This window comes from Vigna unguiculata, chromosome 6 (assembly GCF_004118075.2).
Source record: "Vigna unguiculata cultivar IT97K-499-35 chromosome 6, ASM411807v1, whole genome shotgun sequence".
Lineage (NCBI taxonomy): Eukaryota > Viridiplantae > Streptophyta > Magnoliopsida > Fabales > Fabaceae > Vigna > Vigna unguiculata.
This window is the reverse complement of record NC_040284.1, coordinates 20514325-20534910: the sequence shown is the minus strand read 5'-3', so window position 1 is coordinate 20534910 and position 20586 is coordinate 20514325. Positions and strand designations below refer to the sequence as shown.

Here is a 20586-nt window from a genome sequence, read left to right as displayed (position 1 = left end):
AGACTACATGCAAGATGGAAAACGAATAATTAAAAAAATCATATAAAAATTGAACTTCGTTTATTTTAAAATTCAATCAATTCAAAATACTTCTTCACTACTCAATTTCACTAAGGTATGGTATGAAAATTAAAATAAAAGGAAAGATGAAAAGGGAATAAAGTCCGGCAGAGAAAAACGAAAAAAAAGAAAAAATATTTTTATATTAACCTTAGATATAAAATATTTTCATTTAATATTTTAAAAATAGACCACTTGATCCAAAAAAGCATCCGTTTATACTACATTAAATGAAAAAAAAGTAAATAAACATTATAAGTCTCATTTTTATTACGAGGAGTGAAAAATAAAAAGTTACTCGTAACAAAAATAAATCTATTTTAAAGCTAAGTAGGTCAATTTGTATACTATTTCATGATTTTAAATATTAGAACATTAGATATTGAGTAATTATACTTAATAGGATTCGAAAATCTAATATAGGTATGAAATCTAGTTAAATTAATAAAAAAAAGGGTCGAAAACATTAATATCTAAGATTATATAGTATGAGTGAAAGGTGGGAAACGCAGGGTGAGTGTGGCTTTCACTTTTCGCGGTACCATAACTAACCTAACATGATCCCACCACAATTCCTTCTACACTTTTTTCACACTCACTCATGACTACCAAAACGCACCGTTTCACTACCTGTCACCGTCACCCCTCCACACCTGTCACCGGTTTCTGTGCCTCCTGTCTCCGCGAACGCCTCGCCGGCATCGATTCCTCCTCCTCCTTGCCGGACCTCCGCCGCACTAAGTCCTTCTCCGACCGTACAGCCGGCGCTGTCTCCTCCTCCGCGGCCCCGGAGCCCCGCCGCAGGTCCTGCGAGGTCCGACTGCCGCCACCGGGTGGCTCGCTGTCGGACCTCTTCAACCGCGACTACAAGAGCAAGAAGCCAACGAATCGGCACGCCGAGATCCGTTCCGGCAGTGCTGGCGTAGAAATCAGTGAGAGCGAGCGCGGCGACGCAGTTAGGGTTTCTGGCGATGAAGACGGGGAGGGGAAGACGATGAAAGAGTTCATAGATCTCGAATTGCGGAGCAGGAAGGGCGCGGGGAGAGATTTCAAAGATATCGCGGCGAGTTTTCGCGGCGCGGCTTCCGAATTCAGCAAGCGATTGATGAAATGGAAACGGAAGCTGAATCCGAAGAGAAACCACCGCCACAGCGACGTCGCCGGCGCCGACGTTTGTTCCGTCGAAAAGCTAGGGTTTAAGTCGTTGCGGGAGACGCAATCGGAGGTTGGAGAATACGGTTTCGCGTTGGGTAGAAGATCGTGTGACACTGATCCGAGGTTATCCATTGATGATTCGCGGTTTTCGTTCGAAGCTCCTCGAGCTTCCTGGGATGGTTATTTGATTGGGAAAGCATACCCTAGGGTTTCCCCCATGGTTCGTGTTGGTGATAAGGTTTTGGTCGAGGAAGAAGAAGAGGGAGACGTGAGTTTGGAGAATGGCGAAGAATGCTGTCCTGGTGGTTCTGCTCAGACGAAGCATTACTATTCCGATTGGCATAGGAGGAGGAGGAGTTTTGATAGATCAAATTCTCGTAGGAAGTCGATTATGGGAGACGTTGATGAATTGAGAGTGATATCTAATGCTAAGGTTTCTCCAGCCACAACCGAGTTGTTCTATGGGGCGAAGGTGTTGATCACTGAGAACGGTTTGAGGGATGTGAATTTGAAATCGTCTGATAGTGTAATGGGGTCCGGTTCCAAGGTTGATGCTTGTGATGTTGCAATTGAAGATGGTCAACAGGGATTGAACAAGTTTCACAAGTGGGGTAGGTTATGGAGTAAGTTGGGGTTATTGCAGAGGAGAAGGGAAGATATGTTGGGAGAAGGTGATTACGGTGGTGGCGATGCGGTTAACAAGCCACTTGCAGAGTCTTGGCAGAAGCTGAGGAGGGTGGTTAACGGTCAAGCGAGTGAGTCAGTTAGCCAGAAGCTTATTCGTAGCTATAGTGTTAGTTGTAGAGATCCTTGTAGAACTTCGGGTTTAGTCAATGGCTTTGGGGGTTCTGAGACTAAAGGCCATGTTTTGAATGGAAGGCAGAAGTTTATGCTTCAGAAAAACCGGAGTGTTAGGTATTCACCAAGTAATGTTGACAGTGGCTTGTTAAGGTTCTATTTGACACCGTTGAAAAGCTATAGGCGAAGCAGGTCTGCAAAGGGTAGCTTAAAGAATTCAAATTCAACGGCCAGAAGTTTCTTCTGAGGCGGTAACTAATTGAAGTGTATCTGGGCTGTAAAAACATATATAATGAAATTGATTCTTGTCCTTGATACAAAGTACTTCACATTGTTGGAAAACATAACATTGGAAAGATAATCAGACTTGTTGTAGTAGTTGTTCTCATGATGCTGGTAGAAGAATAAAACATTTATAGTACTAATGTTACAGTAATTTTTGACTTCATCACCCTTGTGAATAAGGTAGTCTGCTTTTAAATGTCGACAAGATGTAGGTAAAGTTTGTTAAGCCTCTCAGATAGCAGAGAGTATTAATCTTTTTCCGCCAATTTGTGGTTCAACCATGCAATTTCTGTGGATGCATGAAGGAGTAAAAGCTCTTGTAAATCTATATAACTACTATGATTACCAGCCTAATTTCTTTATTCTATTTCAGTATGTAACTTTTCTCTTTATTTTAAATTAAACTTATATGCTTTAACTGAATAAATGTTCTTATTCTTGTTATATAAAGTTGAGATTAGAATAAATAAATTGGATTAAGACTTTATAGCTCTTGATGTAATAGTGAGGGATGATTATGATAGTTTCAGGATATATATTTCATTGCTATAACATCTGATTAACCGGAAATTAACACTGGTTAGGATAAATATGGGTTTTCTGTTATATATATAGATTGTCGTAGCAAAAAGATGAGTAGAGGTGTTCACCCTATTGCAACTCATCGTCGTTGAATTATTATAATGGCATCTCCGTTCTAAATTCCGTTTCGCGTTGAATTTATATGGTGCTGGGATATTGGTTGGAAACGGGCTTAAACTAGAATTTAGGACAAGGTCGCTTTTACTTTTCATGTTGCTGTTACGGTTGGGATTTTGTAATCTATATCTCAGTCAGGTGAATGTGTCTCTACTTATTCAGGCTTCATGAGATGTCAGGTTGTGTGAGGAAAGTTTCTGACAGATTTGTGAAGCTGTTTCACATTTTGCTAGTCTTGTGGCAATGCGTCATAGGCTACCATAATGAAGTTGAAAAGAAATATCCTCGATATAAAAATGCTTTGTAAGCGCATGCTTTGACTTTAATTTGAAGGATCGTAGCCGAACTCAAGTTTCATTTTTTATATTCACTCACAACGGGTCTTTTTCATGATTTGCAATACTTATCTTTGTTTCTCCATCCCTGGTTCATTCTTTACAGTAAAACTATATTTAAAAGCACGAGTGACAGTGATAATGAAAACAATAGTATAGATATTCATGAACTAAATATAAAATGATTTGAACAGATAGAATGCTTTGCACTTGTAGGCATAATTTATGTTAAAGCGGATTTTACTTCACTGGGATTCAAGATAAAATCATGCAATTTAATGTATACATTATGTTGAACGGCCAAAAACTATCCATTGTGCATCCCCTTATCATATTGTATATATTCTAAAAGAAGATATGCGTTAATTGGATGTTAAATGTACAGTATGTCCAATCGGTCAATCGGCCATTACTGACCCCCAGGAGATCATCGGTCTCACGGGTAAGCGAACAATCATGTAGCATCATTAAAGGACCATCGGTCAGACGGTCGAACATAAGGATTTAATTGTACCCATGCCCATCGGTTCATCGGTAGAACAACAGCGGTGGACCTTCTCGTCTCAAGGGTCCATCGGTACAACAGCAACGATGGACCCTCTGACCTCTAGAGTCCATCGGTCCATCGGTACAACAGCAACGATGGACTATCTGACCTCTAGAGTCCATCGGTTCATCGGTAGAACAGTAGCGGTGGACCCTCCAGCCTTGAACGCCCATCAGTCCATCGGTAAATTAACAGCGGTGGACCTTCTTGTCTCAAGGGTCCATCGGTCCATCGGTGCAACAACAATGATGGACCCTCTGACCTCTAGAGTCCATCGGTTCACCGGTAAAACAACAGCGACGGACCTCATAAAAACACAGGACGGTCGATCGGTAAAACGCATTACTAGCTTGTCGAAAACATCGTCATTTAACCCAGCCAAGCGACCATCGGTCGCACGGTCATATAACTTAAGCCAACGATTATCGGTTAAACGAGTCGATAATCGTCATTAAGGGATCATTGGGCCGTGATTAAGAAACCCTAATTACAGGCCCATGCCAAAAGCTATAAATAGGACCCAAAGGTAAGTTGGTAAGGATCTTAATTGCGCATTTATTACAACGGATAATCTGACACCCCGATCGGTCCCTTCTGACTTAAGCATCGGAGTATTTTAGACAGGTACCCCGATCGTCATCCCAACCGATCGAGCTAAGGAGTGGATTTGGCTGAAGTCATTGGAGAGGAGGAAGGTATCACGAAGTGAAGGAATTCTTTTAGTAGGCTCTTGGTCCCTACCCCGAAACATTTTTGGCGCCCACCGTGGGGCCGAGCAGTCTCCTTGGAAAATATACCCATATGGTGACCACGAGGAATCGAAACAGCAACATGGACGGAGGGAGATTAGCAAATGATCAAGCGGATACTAGGGAGATGATACGAGTGATGCAGCAGAGGATGGACGAGATGCAGAGGAACTATGAAGCGCAGATGCAGATTTTACGTGAGGAGAATGCCATGCTAAGGCAGAAGGAGGACGGAATCCCTTCCACACCGACCGTACCGGACCCGAACAGGTTAAGTCGTGTGCAGCAGCACAGGGACGCCGAACGGGTAGAGAGCCGCCTTCCCCCCACAGAACATGAGCAGTCACAACCTGCTCGAGTTGAAAGGACACAAGCGTCGAGGGGAAATGCATCACGCACGGTGGCAGAGAGTTCGGGAGCAAACGATGGGGGCCGCCCGTCACGACAACCGATCCCTGCATCGCGGTCTTCCCCCTTCACCTCATATATCTTGGAGACGCCACTACCGGAGAAGTGGAAAATGCCGACCTTTGACAAATATGACGGCACGACCGACCCAGACAATCATATGCGGGTCTTCATGCATCAGATGATGTTTCACGCTGTCAGCGATCCCATCTGGTGCCGAGTCTTCTCAACTTCGCTGACTGGGGAGGCGCTGGAGTGGTTCTCCGAGCTACCGGCCGGTTGTATCGACTCGTTTGCCACCTTGAAGGCAAGGTTCAGCACACAGTTCGCGCCCCTGAAGCCGGCCATTCTGACAGTTGACAATCTGGTGAATATCCGACAAGAGGATGGGGAATCGCTGAGGAGTTACCTCGACCGGTATAATCGGATGTCGGTCAAGATAAAGGGTCTCAGCAACGAGATTGCGCGACATCACTTCTCTTACGGACTCCAGCCGGGAGTTTTCGTAGACAAGATAAGCCGTAAGAAGCCGCAGATGATGGAGGAGATGAGGGAACGCGCGGCAAAATTCATACAGATGGAGGATATGCAGGAGTTTAGGGTGAAGAAGAGGGAGAAGGAGGATGCTGCGCTCCCGAAGCCGATCGCTTCTAGACCGAGCAAACCTGCAAGTCGACCCACCGAACGAAAGCCACCGAAGTTCACGACCTACACTCCCCTGGCTGTTCCCCGAGCCAGGATCCTGCAGGAGGCCTTCAGCGTCGATTCGCTCCCTGCGATCAGGAAGAAGCCTCCACCACCCGACGCCGACGGGAGTAAGCATTGTCAGTATCATCGGACTATCGGGCATACCACCGAGGAGTGCCACACGCTCCGCGACAAAATAGAAGAGCTCATCCGACAGGGACACTTGAAGAAATACATTCGACAGGATCGTCCCCAGCGGAGTCCGACGAGGAACCAAAGCCCGAGGAGAAGGGTCCCCCCAACCCGATCGGAGAAGAAAAGGGAGCCCGAGCGCGAGAAGCCTAGGAGAGGACCATCCCGATCACATCGCAGTCCAAGAAGGAGTCGCAGTCGTAGCCAGGAGAGACCCCTGAGGGGTTACATCAATACCATCTCTGGGGGTTCGCCGGAGGAGGGTCAAGCTCCGCTGCGCGAAAAAGGCACATTCGGGCGTTGAAGTCGGTTCATCTGGTTGAGAAGAAGATCCGATCGATGCCTCCCATCACATTCACGAACGACGACTTCAAGGCGCCCGATCCTGATCATGACGACCCGATGGTCATCTCAATAGAAGTGGCCGAGTATGGGATCGGGAAGGTGTTGGTCGATCAGGGAAGCTCAGTCAACATCTTATACTGGAAGACTTTCCAAAGGATGAACCTCTCCGAAGACCTGATCGTGCCATACAACGAGCAGATAGTAGGTTTCTCGGGCGAACGGGTGGACACGAGGGGATACGTAGATCTTCGCACGAGGATCGGGTCGAGGAAGGATGGCCGAGACGTAAGGGTTAGATTCCTTCTGGTTGAAGCTAACACTTCGTACAATGTGTTGCTAGGGAGACCCTGTTTGAACGCTTTCGGAGCGATTGTGTCTACCCTGCACCTGGCCATGAAGTTCCCGTCGGACAAGGGGACCATCTGCACGGTGCATGCAGATCAACAGGTCGCCAGGGGGTGCTATGTTGCAGGATTGAGGATCAGACCTCACAGCCGACCGCGTAAACAACACCGATCGGAGGTAGCGATGACAGACCTAGACCCCCGGACGAATACAGAGGATCGGCTTCAACCAGGAGGAGAAATCAAGGACATCCTGATCGGAAGTCAACCGGGGCAGGTTACGAAGATCGGGGGAGCCCTGAGCACAGAAGAGGAAGAGCTCGTCGGCGCCGTGATCCTGGAAAACAAAGATCTATTCGCGTGGTCGAGCGCCGACATGCCAGGCGTCCACCCAGACGTGATGTCCCATAAGCTAGCCATCTTCCGTGAAGCCCGACCGGTCGCTCAGAAGAAAAGAAAGATGGGAGAAGAAAGAAGGAAGGCGGTCGAGGAGGAGGTCAGAAAGCTAGAAAGAGCTGGTTTTATCAGGGAAATCAAGTACACGACATGGCTGGCTAACGTGGTCATGGTGAAGAAGCCGAGCGGGAAGTGGAGGATGTGTACAGACTTCACTGATCTGAACAAAGCCTGCCCAAAGGACGCATACCCCCTGCCTAGCATCGATCGGCTGGTAGACGGGGCCTCGGGGCACAACTTCCTGAGCTTTCTGGACGCATACTCAGGGTATAACCAAATCCCTATGTACGGCCCGGACAGGTCTAAAACGGCGTTCATCACAGATCGAGCAAACTTCTGCTATGAGGTCATGCCGTTCGGTCTGAAGAACGCGGGGGCTACCTATCAGAGGTTGATGGATCGGGTCTTCCGCGGGCAGATCGGTCGGTCCATGGAAGTCTATGTGGACGACATGGTCGTGAAGTCGCAGACAGCCGAAGACCATGTACGTGACCTCGGCGAGGTCTTTCAACAGATACGCAAGTATAACATGCGTCTCAACCCAGAGAAGTGTGTCTTTGGAGTGCCGGCGGGGAAGTTTCTAGGTTTCATGCTGACCACCCGAGGCATAGAGGCGAATCCAGACAAGTGTGCCGCTATCGTTGAGATGAGAAGTCCAAAAAATTTGAAGGAGGTTCAACGGTTAATGGGGCGGCTGACTTCTCTGGCACGTTTTCTGCCCAAACTGACAGAGAAGGTTAGGCCGATCCTAAAGATTATGAAGAAGCAGACAGCGGAGAAGTGGGATGATCAGTGCGAGGTGGCGTTCCAGCAAATAAAGGAGATGATCAGCAGTCCACCGATAATGAGCCGGCCGGTAGAAGGATTACCCCTGCAGTTATACCTATCGGTATCGGACGACACAATCAGTGCGGCCTTAATACAAGAAGTCCCGGAGCAGCGACCCATTTACTTCATCAGCCGGGTTTTACAGAGTGCAGAAACAAGGTATCAGCTGATAGAGAAGATGGCCTTGGCGCTATTAACGACCGCACGACGGTTACGTCAGTACTTCCAGAGCCACCAGGTGATCGTCCGAACCGATCATCCTATAGCCAAGATACTCCGGAAGCCCGACTTAGCCGGTAGAATGATCGCGTGGTCGGTTGAGTTATCCGAATTCGGTCTCAGATACGAACCAAGAGGATCTGTCAAAGGGCAGCATTTGGCCGACTTTGCAGCCGAACTTCACGGACTGACCCCTGCGTCCGAGCAAACATGGATTCTCTTCGTTGATGGGTCGTCGGACAGACGAAATGCTGGAGCAGGAATTGTCATCGAAGGACCGAACGGTTTCTCGGTGGAGCACTCTTTGGAGTTCAAGTTTAAAGCCTCGAATAACCAGGCAGAGTATGAAGCGCTGATCGCCGGGTTGAGACTAGCCAAGGACTTGGGCGCCACGAGGTTGAAGTGTAACACGGACTCGAAGCTCGTGGTCGGGCAGGTGCAAGGTGAATACCAGGTTAAGGATGATTTGCTGCTTCAGTACTATCACAAGGCCGTTGAAGCCATGAATAAATTTGAAGAGGTTACCATCCATCACATTCCCCGAGCGGAGAACGCCAGAGCCGATAGACTGTCTAAACTGGCAGAGGGAAAGGAGAATGGTCAATTAAAGACAATCATCAGGCAAACCCTGATGAGACCTTCAACGGGTGAATGTGTTGCGGCAGGTCGATCGGCCGATTGGATGGGCGACATACGGGAGCTCTTAAAGAGGTGCGAGGCTGGAGAAAAGATCAGACCGACGGAGAGAAGGCAAGCGCTCCGGTTCGTAATCATCGGAGATGATCTATACAAGAGAGGCTTCACAGCGCCGCTCTTGAAGTGCCTCTCAGCAGACGAAGCGGAGTACGTCATGAACGAGGTCCATAACGGCATCTGCGGGATGCACACCGGTCGGAGAACCATGAAAGCCAGGATACTCCAAGCGGGATACTTTTGGCCGACCATGGAGCAAGACTGCGAAGCCATGATACGCAGGTGCGAAGGATGTCAAGCCCATGGAAATGATGTGAAGAAGGCACCGACCGAATTACACAGCTTAACAGCTCCATGGCCGTTCGCCCAATGGGGTATGGATATCGTTGGACCTTTCCCGGTTGGCCGAGCGCAGAAGAAATTCATACTCGTAGCAGTAGATTACTTCACTAAGTGGGTCGAAGCGGAAGCTTTGGCTAATATCACCGCTCGGCAGGTTCACTCCTTCGTTTGGCGCAACATTATATGTCGCTTCGGCCTCCCCCACACGATCATCACGGATAACGGTCGTCAGTTCATCGACAAAAAACTGAAGGACTTCTATAAACAGGTAGGGATAAGGCATGTTACCAGCTCGGTCGAGCATCCCCAAACCAATGGTCAAGCTGAGGCCATGAACAAAGTTATAGTGGCTGAGTTGAAGAAAAGATTGGGAGAGGCCAAGGGAGCATGGGTTGACGAGCTGCCACAAGTCCTTTGGGCCTACCGATGCACGCCACACGGGACGACCGGGGAATCTCCTTTCAACCTGACGTACGGAACATACGCTATGCTGCCAGTCGAGGTAGGAGAGCCGACCCTTCGGCGGGAGATGCAGGATCTCGAGGTTAATTATGGACGACTCCGTGAGGAATTAGACTGGACGACCGAGCGAAGAGAGCGAGCAGCCGTGCGAGCCGAAGCGTGCAAGAGAATGGTAGCAAGGAGGTATAACGCCAAGGTCAAACCAAGAAACTTCGTCAGAGGAGATTTAGTTTGGAGAAAGACCAACGACGCGCGAAAGAAGTCAATACAGGGAAAGTTAGCACCAAACTGGGAAGGCCCGTTCCGCGTGACCAAGAGCTTGCAGAATGGAGCCTATCGGCTGGAACACTTGAGCGGCAAAGGAATACCCAACACATGGAACGCGTCACACCTCAAAATGTATTACAGTTAATCATGAATAAAATGAGCGTTTCATACAACTCCATCTAACATTCTAACCGACGGGGCTCCGTACGGGACCCAAGGAAAGCCTGACCGATCGAGACAGGGACTTCCAAGAGGAAGTCCCGCTCCGTCAGCACCGATCCTAGCGATCTAATTACCCTACGTCCCTGCGGGACCCAAGCAAAGCCTGACCGATCGAGACAGGGACTTCCAAGAGGAAGCCCCACTCCGTCAGCACCGATCCTAGAGATCTAATCACCCTACGGGTAAACAAGTGACACGAGCTGTCTTGGTCGATCGGTGTTTAACACCAACGATCTAAAAAACGAACCAAATGCACATGTCAGCTGTATAAAACAGGTAATCAAGATGTCAAGTTTAACGTTTGCATACCGGTCGATCGATCAGCTCAATAAGCACAACTAAGCGAGATTAGCAAGTTAAACAATTAAGTGGCCGATCGCCAACGATAGCAAACAATAGAGGTATGGCCGGTCGCCAACAGGGAGCAATAAGCGAACGAAAGATGTAAAGAACTATCAAATGAGATAAATAGAGAGGAATTTAAAATTTACATAAGTGTTTATCAAAAAATTACCTAATAACCGAGCGAACGCGATCAATCAAACGGTCGATCGGGTTCGATCGGTTATATCAAAAAGAAAAAATAAAATCTATACATGAGGGTCGTTGACCTCATCCAGCCGGTCGAACACTTTCTCGACCTTCCCATCAACCACCCCCATATGAACATCGAACCGGTCGGGAGAGCAGTTGTAGTAAAAGATAGCAAGGTCGACGGCACTCTGGAAGCCCGCTTCATATTGAGCAAATACTTGCTCGTCGGCCACTCCTAGCTCGGCCTCTAAGTCCTTCGCCTTCTTCTGCCAGTCGGCAGCTGAACCAGCGGTGGCCATGTGCTCCAGAGTAAGATCATCGAAGCGTCGCTGAAGCTTGCGCAGTTCATCAGCGGCTTCACCTGCTTTCGCTTGCTCCGCCTTCGTTCGATCGTCTGCAGCTTTCAATAGGCCGGCACACTTGGCGTGCTCGGCTTTAATACCGTTGAGCCGATCAAACTGGGCCTTCAGGTCAGCCGCCGACGCTTTCACTTCGTGGAGCTCAGCCTTGGCCGCTGCCAGTTCCTTCTCCAAATCCTCTATCCTGCTCCGCTCGGGGCGAAGAAACTTGGTGTACAGGGCAGCTAGCCTGAGGGTGAGCTCCCCGGCGGTCCGAAGGGCATCCTCTTCAGACACGCCCTTCAGCGCCTCGGTCATTCGAGGTCCCAGCTGAAGAAAAACCTCGTCATCAAGGCGTACGCCGCCGCCGAGGAAAGCGTCGGCCAGGGATCCAGACGCCTCCCCTTTCTTTTGTTTTTTGAGAGGTCGGTCGGACGGGGAGTCATCTTTCTTAGACTTTTTCCCTTTGTCCCCAGCAGCAGCGGCGCCAGCACCTGAACCGGGCCGCTTCACAATCAGGCGAGGCCGCGAGACGGCGCCCGAAGTCCCGGCAGGGGCGGTGGAAGGAGGAGCTCGATCGGCCTGAGGGGCTGCAGGGACGGTCGTTATTGGCACCGCCTCCACAGCAGTATCCTCCCCCCTCCGTCGAGCCTTAGCACGAGCCACAAACTCGGCATTAGCAGCGGTCGTCCGAGCCATTATATTTGCAAAACAGCAAAGCAAATAAGTTAAACTGCGACCAAGATTGACGATCGGTAATATCAGAACAACTAACCATAAACCGCCCTCGATAAGTCCGGGGAGCGGATGCATTGGATCAGCGGTCGCGGGTGGATCTTGTCGGGCAGGGTCTTGAGGACGGTCAGGTCAGTCCGCTCGGCCGGGGTCAACTGTTCTTCAGCCCAAGCATCCGTGGGAGGTGGGAACGCCGTCCAATAAAGTGGAAATTTAGGACGATCCTGCTCGTCAAAGATATATCTCCTTCCCTTGCGGGGAATCGCGACCTTAAAAAATCCGGTCTTGAAACCCTTGTAGGAGGCAAGATAGAGGGTGAACAAGCTCTTGTTCGCCCCGAGGAACGAAACCCAACCCTTAGACGTCGTCGGCCGCGTCTTATAGAAATGAAGGAACAAAGGCATGGTGGGCGTCAGGCCGGCCGCTCGGCAAAGGACGTCGAACGCCTGCATAGACGCCCATGCGTTCGGGTGGATTTGCGTCGGTGCACACTGGATCTGGCGGAGGACTGCCATCTGCCAGTCGGCAAACAGCACATTCAAACCTAAATCATGGAAAAGGCAGGCATACACAAAGAAGAAGTCTAGTTTCGCCTCTCCCTTCCCGTGGCACACTCTCTCGTTGCCGGCGCATATCTTGACCCGAAGGTGCCCATCCTCTACCTCCTCGCTGAATATTCTGGTCCGCTCGACCAGATCCCCCAGGTCGTTCCCCCAGCGAAACCTTGTCGCGAGCGTACGCGGCTCATAGGGGGCCCAATCATATTCCGACATTTCCGGCAAATTGACTTCGTCCCCTTCGTCGCCAACGTCAATCCCGATGATGTCCCCGCTTTCGTCAGAAGCAGCGACCTGCTCCACCGCCTCCGCGACCGGGGGCTCGGCCTCAGAACTGCCGCTTAGGAGAATTAGGGAACTCGTGCCGCTCGACACTCCCCCGAGCGAAGTTCCCGACTCAGACGACTCAAACAAGGCGGAAACTGACCCAACGCCCCCAGAATACCTGACCTCTCCACCCGACAAACCCTCTGAACCCGATGCGCTTGAAGACATTTTTACCTGCAGATAGAGAAAAACGATCAGAAGCTCGGCTAGAAAGAGAAAGGAAAGCGTGAAAATAACGACAGCCACACAAACCTATTTATAGGGGGGACCATGTGACACGTGGCAGCCCCAGGACCCTACGATCACATTCGGATCGACGGTCCCAGCTTCGCGACGCTTCAGATCATAACTGCCAGGCACGCTCCACGAGGCAATGTAACCGTTGAGAAACGCCAGCGGTCAATCGGTACCACGGTCTGGATAAAACCTCTTCGCTTCATTCCTATCGCTCGAGGCTGGGAGGGCTTGTGTACAGTATGTCCAATCGGTCAATCGGCCATTACTGACCCCCAGGGGATCATCGGTCTCACGGGTAAGCGAACAACCATGTAGCATCATTAAAGGACCATCGGTCAGACGGTCGAACATAAGGATTTAATTGTACCCATGCCCATCGGTTCATCGGTAGAACAACAGCGGTGGACCTTCTCGTCTCAAGGGTCCATCGGTCCATCGGTACAACAACAACGATGGACCCTCTGACTTCTAGAGTCCATCGGTCCATCGGTACAACAGCAACGATGGACTATCTGACCTCTAGAGTCCATCGGTTCATCGGTAGAACAGTAGCGGTGGACCCTCCAGCCTTGAACGCCCATCGGTCCATCGGTAAATTAACAGCGGTGGACCTTCTTGTCTCAAGGGTCCATCGGTCCATCGGTGCAACAGCAACGATGGACCCTCTGACCTCTAGAGTCCATCGGTTCACCGGTAAAACAACAACGACGGACCTCATAAAAACACAGGACGGTCGATCGGTAAAACGCATTACTAGCTTGTCGAAAACATCGTCATTTAACCCAGCCAAGCAACCATCGGTCGCACGGTCATATAACTTAAGCCAACGATTATCGGTTAAACGAGTCGATAATCGTCATTAAGGGATCATTGGGCCGTGATTAAGAAACCCTAATTACAGGCCCATGCCAAAAGCTATAAATAGGACCCAAAGGTAAGTTGGTAAGGATCTTAATTGCGCATTTATTACAACGGATAATCTGACACCCCGATCGGTCCCTTCTGACTTAAGCATCGGAGTATTTTAGACAGGTACCCCGATCGTCATCCCAACCGATCGAGCTAAGGAGTGGATTTTGCTGAAGTCATTGGAGAGGAGGAAGGTATCACGAAGTGAAGGAATTCTTTCAGTAGGCTCTTGGTCCCTACCCCGAAACATTAAATAATTTTGAACTGAGAAGAAAGATCAAAAGGAGTTTTCAGACTTCAATCAAACGAGCACTTCAGTTGTTGGGTAATGGAAGAGTGTCCTGGTTATTCAACAAAGAGCAAGCAGACTGATCATTCCTTCCTTTTATCATCATTCAGGTTTTTATCAAATACTTCACACAGCAAAATGCTACTTACTTATTTACCATGTAGCATACATAAGATTCCTAACATGTACTACAACTACAGCCTCACAATCAGGTCATGTATCATGGGAATGACACTGGCATTCATTAAGTGTAAAGCGTACAGTTATTCAACATCAAAACCCTTCTGCTTTAGTTCAGTTGCGACCTCATGCTTCAGTCTCAACCACAGCTTCTGAGCTTCCTCATCAAAATTCTTGTTCTGCGTCTCCTTCTGGTTGTTATAGTTCCCATCCTTATCACTCTCACTCATCCCTTTTGGACTAACAGCGTCTCCAATCATCCTTCCTTTGCCTATGAAATCCTTCAATGCTTCTTCGTGCTCCTTCAGCCTTGGCTTCAGTTTCCCCCACCCCAGTGAGGAATTCTTCTCAGTGTAGAGCCACAGAGCCCCAAGCACAGCATAGGTGCAAAGCAAGCCCTTCCCAACATGTTTCAAAAAGTAGTAGTCTTCTCTTTCCAATCCAATGTTTTTTAGGTATTTCTTGGAATTCATTGAACTAAGCAGATGAAAACCTGCAGTCGAAGATAAGTATATAAAGAATATGCAATGTAACAAAAAGACAAGTTTGAGTTTCTGTTTCAAACATTTCATCAAACAGCTGACGAGCAAAACCTGGGTTCGAGTGAAATTGCAAACTTAATACAACATAAAAAAGTACCTGTTTTGGAGTCCCGAAAAAGCTTACGGAACATTGTAATAGTTAAATTTTGATGAATGTGCCGATTTGGGGTGTTTATTTGTCGAGGGTAACTTTCAGAATCAAAACCTGACAACGAAGATACTTAGGTGTGGTTGACAACTTCATATAACAATGAATCTAATACAAACAACTAAACACGTCGAAATTTGATTTTTTTTTTCTTAAAATAACATATTTTGAAAAAAGAAATCTCCAAATCCGGAAGACCGAATTTTGAGAAATTTTATAGTTTATTTTGTTTTTATCTTAAAAAGAGAAGAAAAATTAAAAGAAATAAAATATATTTTCTTAAAAAGGAGGAAAAGTTAAACATCAAAAGTTAAAATTAAAATCTGAGTAAAATTATTAAATCAAATATTGAAATTAAATTATATTTGAAAGAAAAAAACTAAAATATAATTTAAGAATGGGTAAATTTTTTATTTTATAATATAATTTATAACGACCTAGAAAATAGTGCAAAAGTATTGATAATTTTTAAAAGATGATTACAATTTTTATTAATTGAATTTCACAATTTTTATTTTCGACTCACTTGGTCTTTGATAATGGACTGCTAATGTCACCTGTAACAATTTTTCCTTCAACAATAAATTTCATATTTTAAAATTAAAATTCTAAATCTAGAGTTATGTTTAATATTTTCAACTTTATCATCAAGTTTGTATGTTAAACATACTTTTTAATTATCATTTCAAATAATCTTACTTATATTTATATATATATATATATATATATATATATATATATAACCTAAATACGTTTATATTTTCTTTTTCTATTCTTTTATCATTTTCTTCTTTTTTATTGTGTTTTCTATTCTTTGTCAATGGAAACTTAATTCATAAAGTTTGATTCACAAAATTATGAGCATACATTTCCTTAAAATTTAGTTCATTTAATTATAAACATACAATTTGAATTAAGTTTTAAATAGATTCTTTCACATTCATTTTTCTTTAAATTTTAAATTTACACTTTATGGTTATAACTTGCGTTTCTCCTATTTGATAATTAGATATAGATTATACTAAATAATAAATAATAAATAATAATTTAATTTGTATTATAATTCAATGACGAGGATTATATGAGAATAAGAATGGGTAAAAATCTCTAGTTCTTAAGTTCACTCTAAAAATAGGAAAAATATTAAAATTTGAATAGAATAAAAATGTGTTATATTGTAAAATTTTATATCCTTCGATTTCAAAACAGATCAGTGATTGTTAACTTAGAGGTTGCATGTTATGTTAGATATCGTAAACTTTAAAGTAAATTCAATTTTCCAAAATCAATTTATATCTTAATTCAATTTTACAAAATTATCTTATATCTTATATTATAAGGTGAGGATTTTACATACGAAAAAGTAAAAAAAAAAAGTAAAGGTCACAAAAACGACGAGAATGTTTACAGAACGCAATCTTCTTAAAGCAGTGGCGATAATAACAGTTTTACAGAATTTTGAAAAGCTGAAAGGATTTGACAGAGATTACAGTGTGAAAATAAAATTGGTGATATCCAACAGTGTTGGCAAAGAAGAAGACTAGTAGTGAAGGAAACTTGCAATGTGATGTATAATGAAATGAAACTACTTCCAATGTACAACACTTAGACGAAGTTTTCAGCGCAGAGTTCCCACTGGTCTTTTGTAAGTATAAAACATGGACACTATAAGGAATGCTATCAAGTTGAGAACACTTAGCAGTGTCAATAGCCAATAGAAATAATCTATATGACCATAGTTTAGGTTGTCGGGTATCCACCCTGGACTTCCATTCCTAGTACTAATCTTTGTCACAATTGTCACAAGCAGAGAGCTCAAGTACTGTCCAAGAGCCACTGTGAGGAGTGATAGAGCAGAACAAAAACTTCTCATAGCATCAGGGGCTTGCTCATAGAAGAACTCCAACTGACCAATGAAATAGAACACTTCTGCACAACCTATGACAAAATACTGAGGAACCTGCCAAAATATTGTCATTGGTATCTCCTCAAGTTGATAGTAGTTGTGCTTTCTCACCATTTTGAGCCTTATGAGCTCCAATATTGCTGCAGCTACCATGGAAAATATGGATATGAAGAGGCCAACTCCCATTCTCTGGAGCTGAGTTAGGCCATTTTTGTGCCCTGTGAACTTTCTTGCAACTGGCACAATGATCCTGTCATACACTGGCACCCAAAATATGACACTGAGGGTGTCAAAGATGGAAAGGGAAGCTGGTGGGATTTTGAAACTGGAGTTCCCAACATGAGTATTCATGGTTTGCCCTTGCAACACAAATAAGGTGCTCATCTGACCATACACTGTGGAAAATATGATTCCAGTTGCCCATACAGGAAGTAATCTCAAAACGGATTTTAGTTCTTCCACTTGAGTTACAGTGCAAAGTCTCCAAGGGTTTGGTGATTCTCTCACTTTATCTGATTGTGCAACCACTGCTGCTTTGTCCAAAAACCTATTACACAGAATAAGAAAAGTGTATCAAATCAAATCTAATTTTTGCTCATATCAGATTAAAGAACAGCATCAGAAACACTTAAAGATATAGCATCTAAAGGAAACACTTGCAAGGATAATGTTTTCAACTTCTTAGGGAACAATTGCAAAACTGGTTGATCATAAGATTGTCATATTGTAATATGATTTCAAGTTAAATGGCATGAATTTGGACTGAAGGTTTGCCTTGTATACCATATAATGCAAGTGTGACATCAAAATTGCTTCTGATTATGAGTAAGCAAAAAGGAACTACTTGGTTGTCTAGAAATTTGCTGCTATTGCTTAATTTACCTTAACTCATTTGTGTGATCAAGCTTTCGGCTTCCTTTTATAGCAGATTCACCATCATTAGTCTCATATAGAAGAGAGTTGTCAGAAGGTACTTGAACATGGTACTTTCTTATGGATGCTGATATGACCTGACAGATTCTAGTGAGGGCGCTGCCTCCAGGCTTCTGATTCCTGTACAATCTAGTGCCTGAAAAGAAACTCACCACAGCAATGGCCATGGTTACAGCAGGAATTCCAAAGCCCCATCCCCAACCCACATTGTCTTGTATCCAGACTAACAGAGAAGAAGCAATAAGAGCACCGATGTTGATTGAGAAATAGAACCAATTGAAGAAAGAACTCTTGTGTTCCTTCTCAACCGGGTCAGTGTCATCAAACTGATCTGCTCCATAGGATGAGACACAAGGCTTAATCCCTCCAGTGCCAAGAGCAATAAGGTAAAGAGCTAGGAAGCAGATTGCACTCTCAAGAGTAGTAGCATGACACTTTTCGCCTCCATGACATGTTGGTTTAATGCCAGGAACTGATGCAGATAATGTCAACAGTGTCATTCCCTATTATACATCAACAAGATTACCTTTTATTAGATGTTGTTTAACAGACTACAACACAGATTCATAAAAAAGTTAGACCAGTTTTCACACCATTGTAAACTTTAATGTTGAATGACTTCACAGAATAAACTATTAAACATTTGTGTGCGGCTGTAGTGGGGATCAAGGAAATATGAATATGTTGAGATATATATGCAGTACAACAGCAAAGTTTATATTTTATTATTGTGATATTCTGATTAGTTTTGACATAAAAGAAGTTTGAAACATAAGAGTAAAAAGCTATAAAATTGCATCTAAAATTATTTGAAGTTTCTATGCGGTGTCTGGTTTGGGAGAAACTATTACATGATTTAGAACCATCATATGTCTATGGTTCGACCAATTTCTACCAAACACACAATCAAAATTTTCAATTTACAAGATACAATCAATAGAACTTAATTACATATCATATGAAAACTGGTCTAGATCATGATAGTCCTGGACCATGTAATAAAGTTTCCCAGTAAAGACAGGTTGAAGTGACCATACTCACAATAGCATATATTATTGAGAAAATTGCGATTGTCCAATATCTTCCGAGGTAGGAATCAGCCAAGAATGCACCGATCAATGGTGTGATATAGCATGTTCCACTCCAATTAGAGACATTGTTAGAAGCAGTAGCACTGTGCTGATGTAGCCGATTCTTAAAATAAAGCACCAGATTTGTGCTCATCCCATAATAAGCCAATCTCTCACAGCATTCATTTCCTGTGAATGGAATCTTAAAATGATAAATAAATATTTCACACACAACATAATTCAAACACATGTCATCCCACCTAGGACTTAAACAAACACCAAAAAATACCTAAGATAAAGGGGCAGGCTCTCCAGGTTCCAGTTTCCTTTTTATTAGCTGGGTTTCCACGGTGATCCACTGTTCCATCTTTGGTGTATATATCATCCTCTGCCATTGTGGTTCAACACTCGTCCACACTATTCGCTTGCAATTGCAACCAACCAACCAGCACAGAAATTCACAAACTGAAACAGCAACAACGGAGAATAACAATAACAAATTACAAACAAAGGTCAAAATTGAACTCAAATTAAAGAAAAAGACACTTCTTTGAGAAATCTCAGTTATAACTGCGCCTCAACACTTTGCTGGTCTTTCCCTCAAAAGGTTCCAGAAACCAGTTTTTGATTCTAATGTTCGGTTATATTCAATCACTTCAAAAACAGAGCACTCTATTCAAGAATAACAGAAAGTTTCAAGATTCCAATTACACGAATCCATAAATCAGTAGAAGTTAAAAGAAAAGAACAACAAAAACAAAAAAGACTTTAAATTTGACTGCAAACCGCTGATAAAATCTCATAATGATAAACCCCAGATCAGAATTCAAAAGCAAAAGGCACGGAATCAAAGAAGCGCATCTCCAACCTTAAAAGTTGGCAACTTTATCAAGCATCATCCATCATTGGGCAAACCATACTGAAGAACAATGTGTATATATACTTTGATGGAGCAAAGATAGGTTACACACCCTGTGACACGTCTTCTTGTTTTTACCGTTAGTTAAAATCTATTAAAAATCATATAAAAGTAAATAAAAAAATGAGATTTACACAATTTATAATATTTAACTTCTGTTAATCAGTATCTAAGAGTATTGCTATTATTCCTCATCAGATATAGGCCACAAAGTAATCTGCTGGAGACTGTTGACTTGTCTCACGTGTGATGTGACTAAAAAAAAGATGAAAAAAAATCTTTAACATGTGATTTTAGGATTTACCCTCTTTCAGCTGCTAGATCATAGTTCTCTGCAGCGAAAAATTAGGCAAAGTAGGATCTTAAATTCGCCATTTCTGTGAGCTTGACTTTTTATTGCTGAGTCAAGCGTAACTGTTCTACAACTAATAATATCTCAGATCTGTTATGAAAAATGGAAATTGGTTTCTATTTTGACTAGGGAAGCGTTATGTGGATGAGATTCCGTGGGAACACACAGCAACGGTGTTAGAAGCCAAAGCAAAATTCCCATTATTGTTTATATTATTATCAAAATGTTTGCTTCTCCAAAGAAAAAATGGCTAGCAATTTGAGGGAAAAAAAAAAAAGTTTCTTTTGGATAAGCATTCCCATTACTGTTCGTAAAAAGTTATCTTTTTTAAAAGAAAAATACTCGTGGCCATAATAATTACTTTGGAATATAAATCATTAAGATTCATATTCTCATATACATCATTGACAAACACAGGTGGTTAACAATTATGGAAACTAATGTTCTCAGTCAATAGAAATATAAAAGTAAAACATAAACATATATGATTTTCGTGTGATTTAAAAAAGGAGAATTT

General features: G+C 44.2%; 4 protein-coding genes across 6 annotated transcripts; 2 read left to right on the top strand and 2 right to left on the bottom strand.

The window, feature by feature from the left end:
* The first annotated feature begins 550 nt into the window (after positions 1-550).
* LOC114188879 (protein OCTOPUS-like) lies at positions 551-2637 on the top strand. Its single transcript, XM_028077538.1, has one exon. It carries the CDS (start codon positions 662-664, stop codon positions 2258-2260), a length of 1599 nt encoding a protein of 532 aa, XP_027933339.1. The 5' UTR covers positions 551-661; the 3' UTR covers positions 2261-2637.
* A 2043-nt stretch (positions 2638-4680) lies between these two features.
* LOC114188503 lies at positions 4681-6219 on the top strand. Its single transcript, XM_028077076.1, has one exon. It carries the CDS (start codon positions 4681-4683, stop codon positions 6217-6219), a length of 1539 nt encoding a protein of 512 aa, XP_027932877.1.
* A 7856-nt stretch (positions 6220-14075) lies between these two features.
* Positions 14076-15003, bottom strand: LOC114188863. The gene is made up of 2 exons (XM_028077521.1): positions 14839-15003; positions 14076-14692 (listed from the first exon to the last, which is right to left on the bottom strand). Exons 1-2 carry the CDS (start codon positions 14870-14872, stop codon positions 14283-14285), a joined length of 444 nt encoding a protein of 147 aa, XP_027933322.1. The 5' UTR covers positions 14873-15003; the 3' UTR covers positions 14076-14282.
* Positions 15004-16292: 1289 nt separating this feature from the next.
* Positions 16293-20136, bottom strand: LOC114188245 (protein NRT1/ PTR FAMILY 8.1-like). 3 transcript variants are annotated; one of them, XM_028076816.1, is made up of 5 exons: positions 20022-20136; positions 19088-19263; positions 18770-18987; positions 17678-18231; positions 16293-17342 (listed from the first exon to the last, which is right to left on the bottom strand). In XM_028076816.1, the coding sequence occupies exons 2-5, from the start codon at positions 19191-19193 to the stop codon at positions 16508-16510; spliced, it is 1713 nt and encodes a 570-aa protein (XP_027932617.1). In that variant the 5' UTR covers positions 19194-19263; positions 20022-20136; the 3' UTR covers positions 16293-16507. The 3 variants fall into 3 exon arrangements, with proteins under 3 accessions (XP_027932617.1, XP_027932616.1, XP_027932618.1); XM_028076815.1 differs by lacking the exon at positions 20022-20136 and adding an exon at positions 19667-19772; XM_028076817.1 differs by lacking the exon at positions 20022-20136 and adding an exon at positions 19585-19606.
* Positions 20137-20586: the final 450 nt, after the last annotated feature.

Excerpts from the sequence above, each read along its gene's own strand:
- LOC114188245 (XM_028076816.1), bottom strand. The coding sequence starts at position 19,193 with ATGGCAGAGGATGATATATACACCAAAGATGGAACAGTGGATCACCGT. Across the intron at positions 18,232-18,769 it reads TCTCAATAATATATGCTATT|GGAATGACACTGTTGACATT; the intron begins GTGAGTATGGTC and ends GATGTATAATAG. Across the intron at positions 17,343-17,677 it reads GATCACACAAATGAGTTAAG|GTTTTTGGACAAAGCAGCAG; the intron begins GTAAATTAAGCA and ends TCTGTGTAATAG.
- LOC114188863 (XM_028077521.1), bottom strand. The coding sequence starts at position 14,872 with ATGTTCCGTAAGCTTTTTCGGGACTCCAAAACAG. Across the intron at positions 14,693-14,838 it reads TTTTCGGGACTCCAAAACAG|GTTTTCATCTGCTTAGTTCA; the intron begins GTACTTTTTTAT and ends CTTCGACTGCAG.
- LOC114188503 (XM_028077076.1), top strand. The coding sequence starts at position 4,681 with ATGGTGACCACGAGGAATCGAAACAGCAACATGGACGGAGGGAGATTA.
- LOC114188879 (XM_028077538.1), top strand. The coding sequence starts at position 662 with ATGACTACCAAAACGCACCGTTTCACTACCTGTCACCGTCACCCCTCC.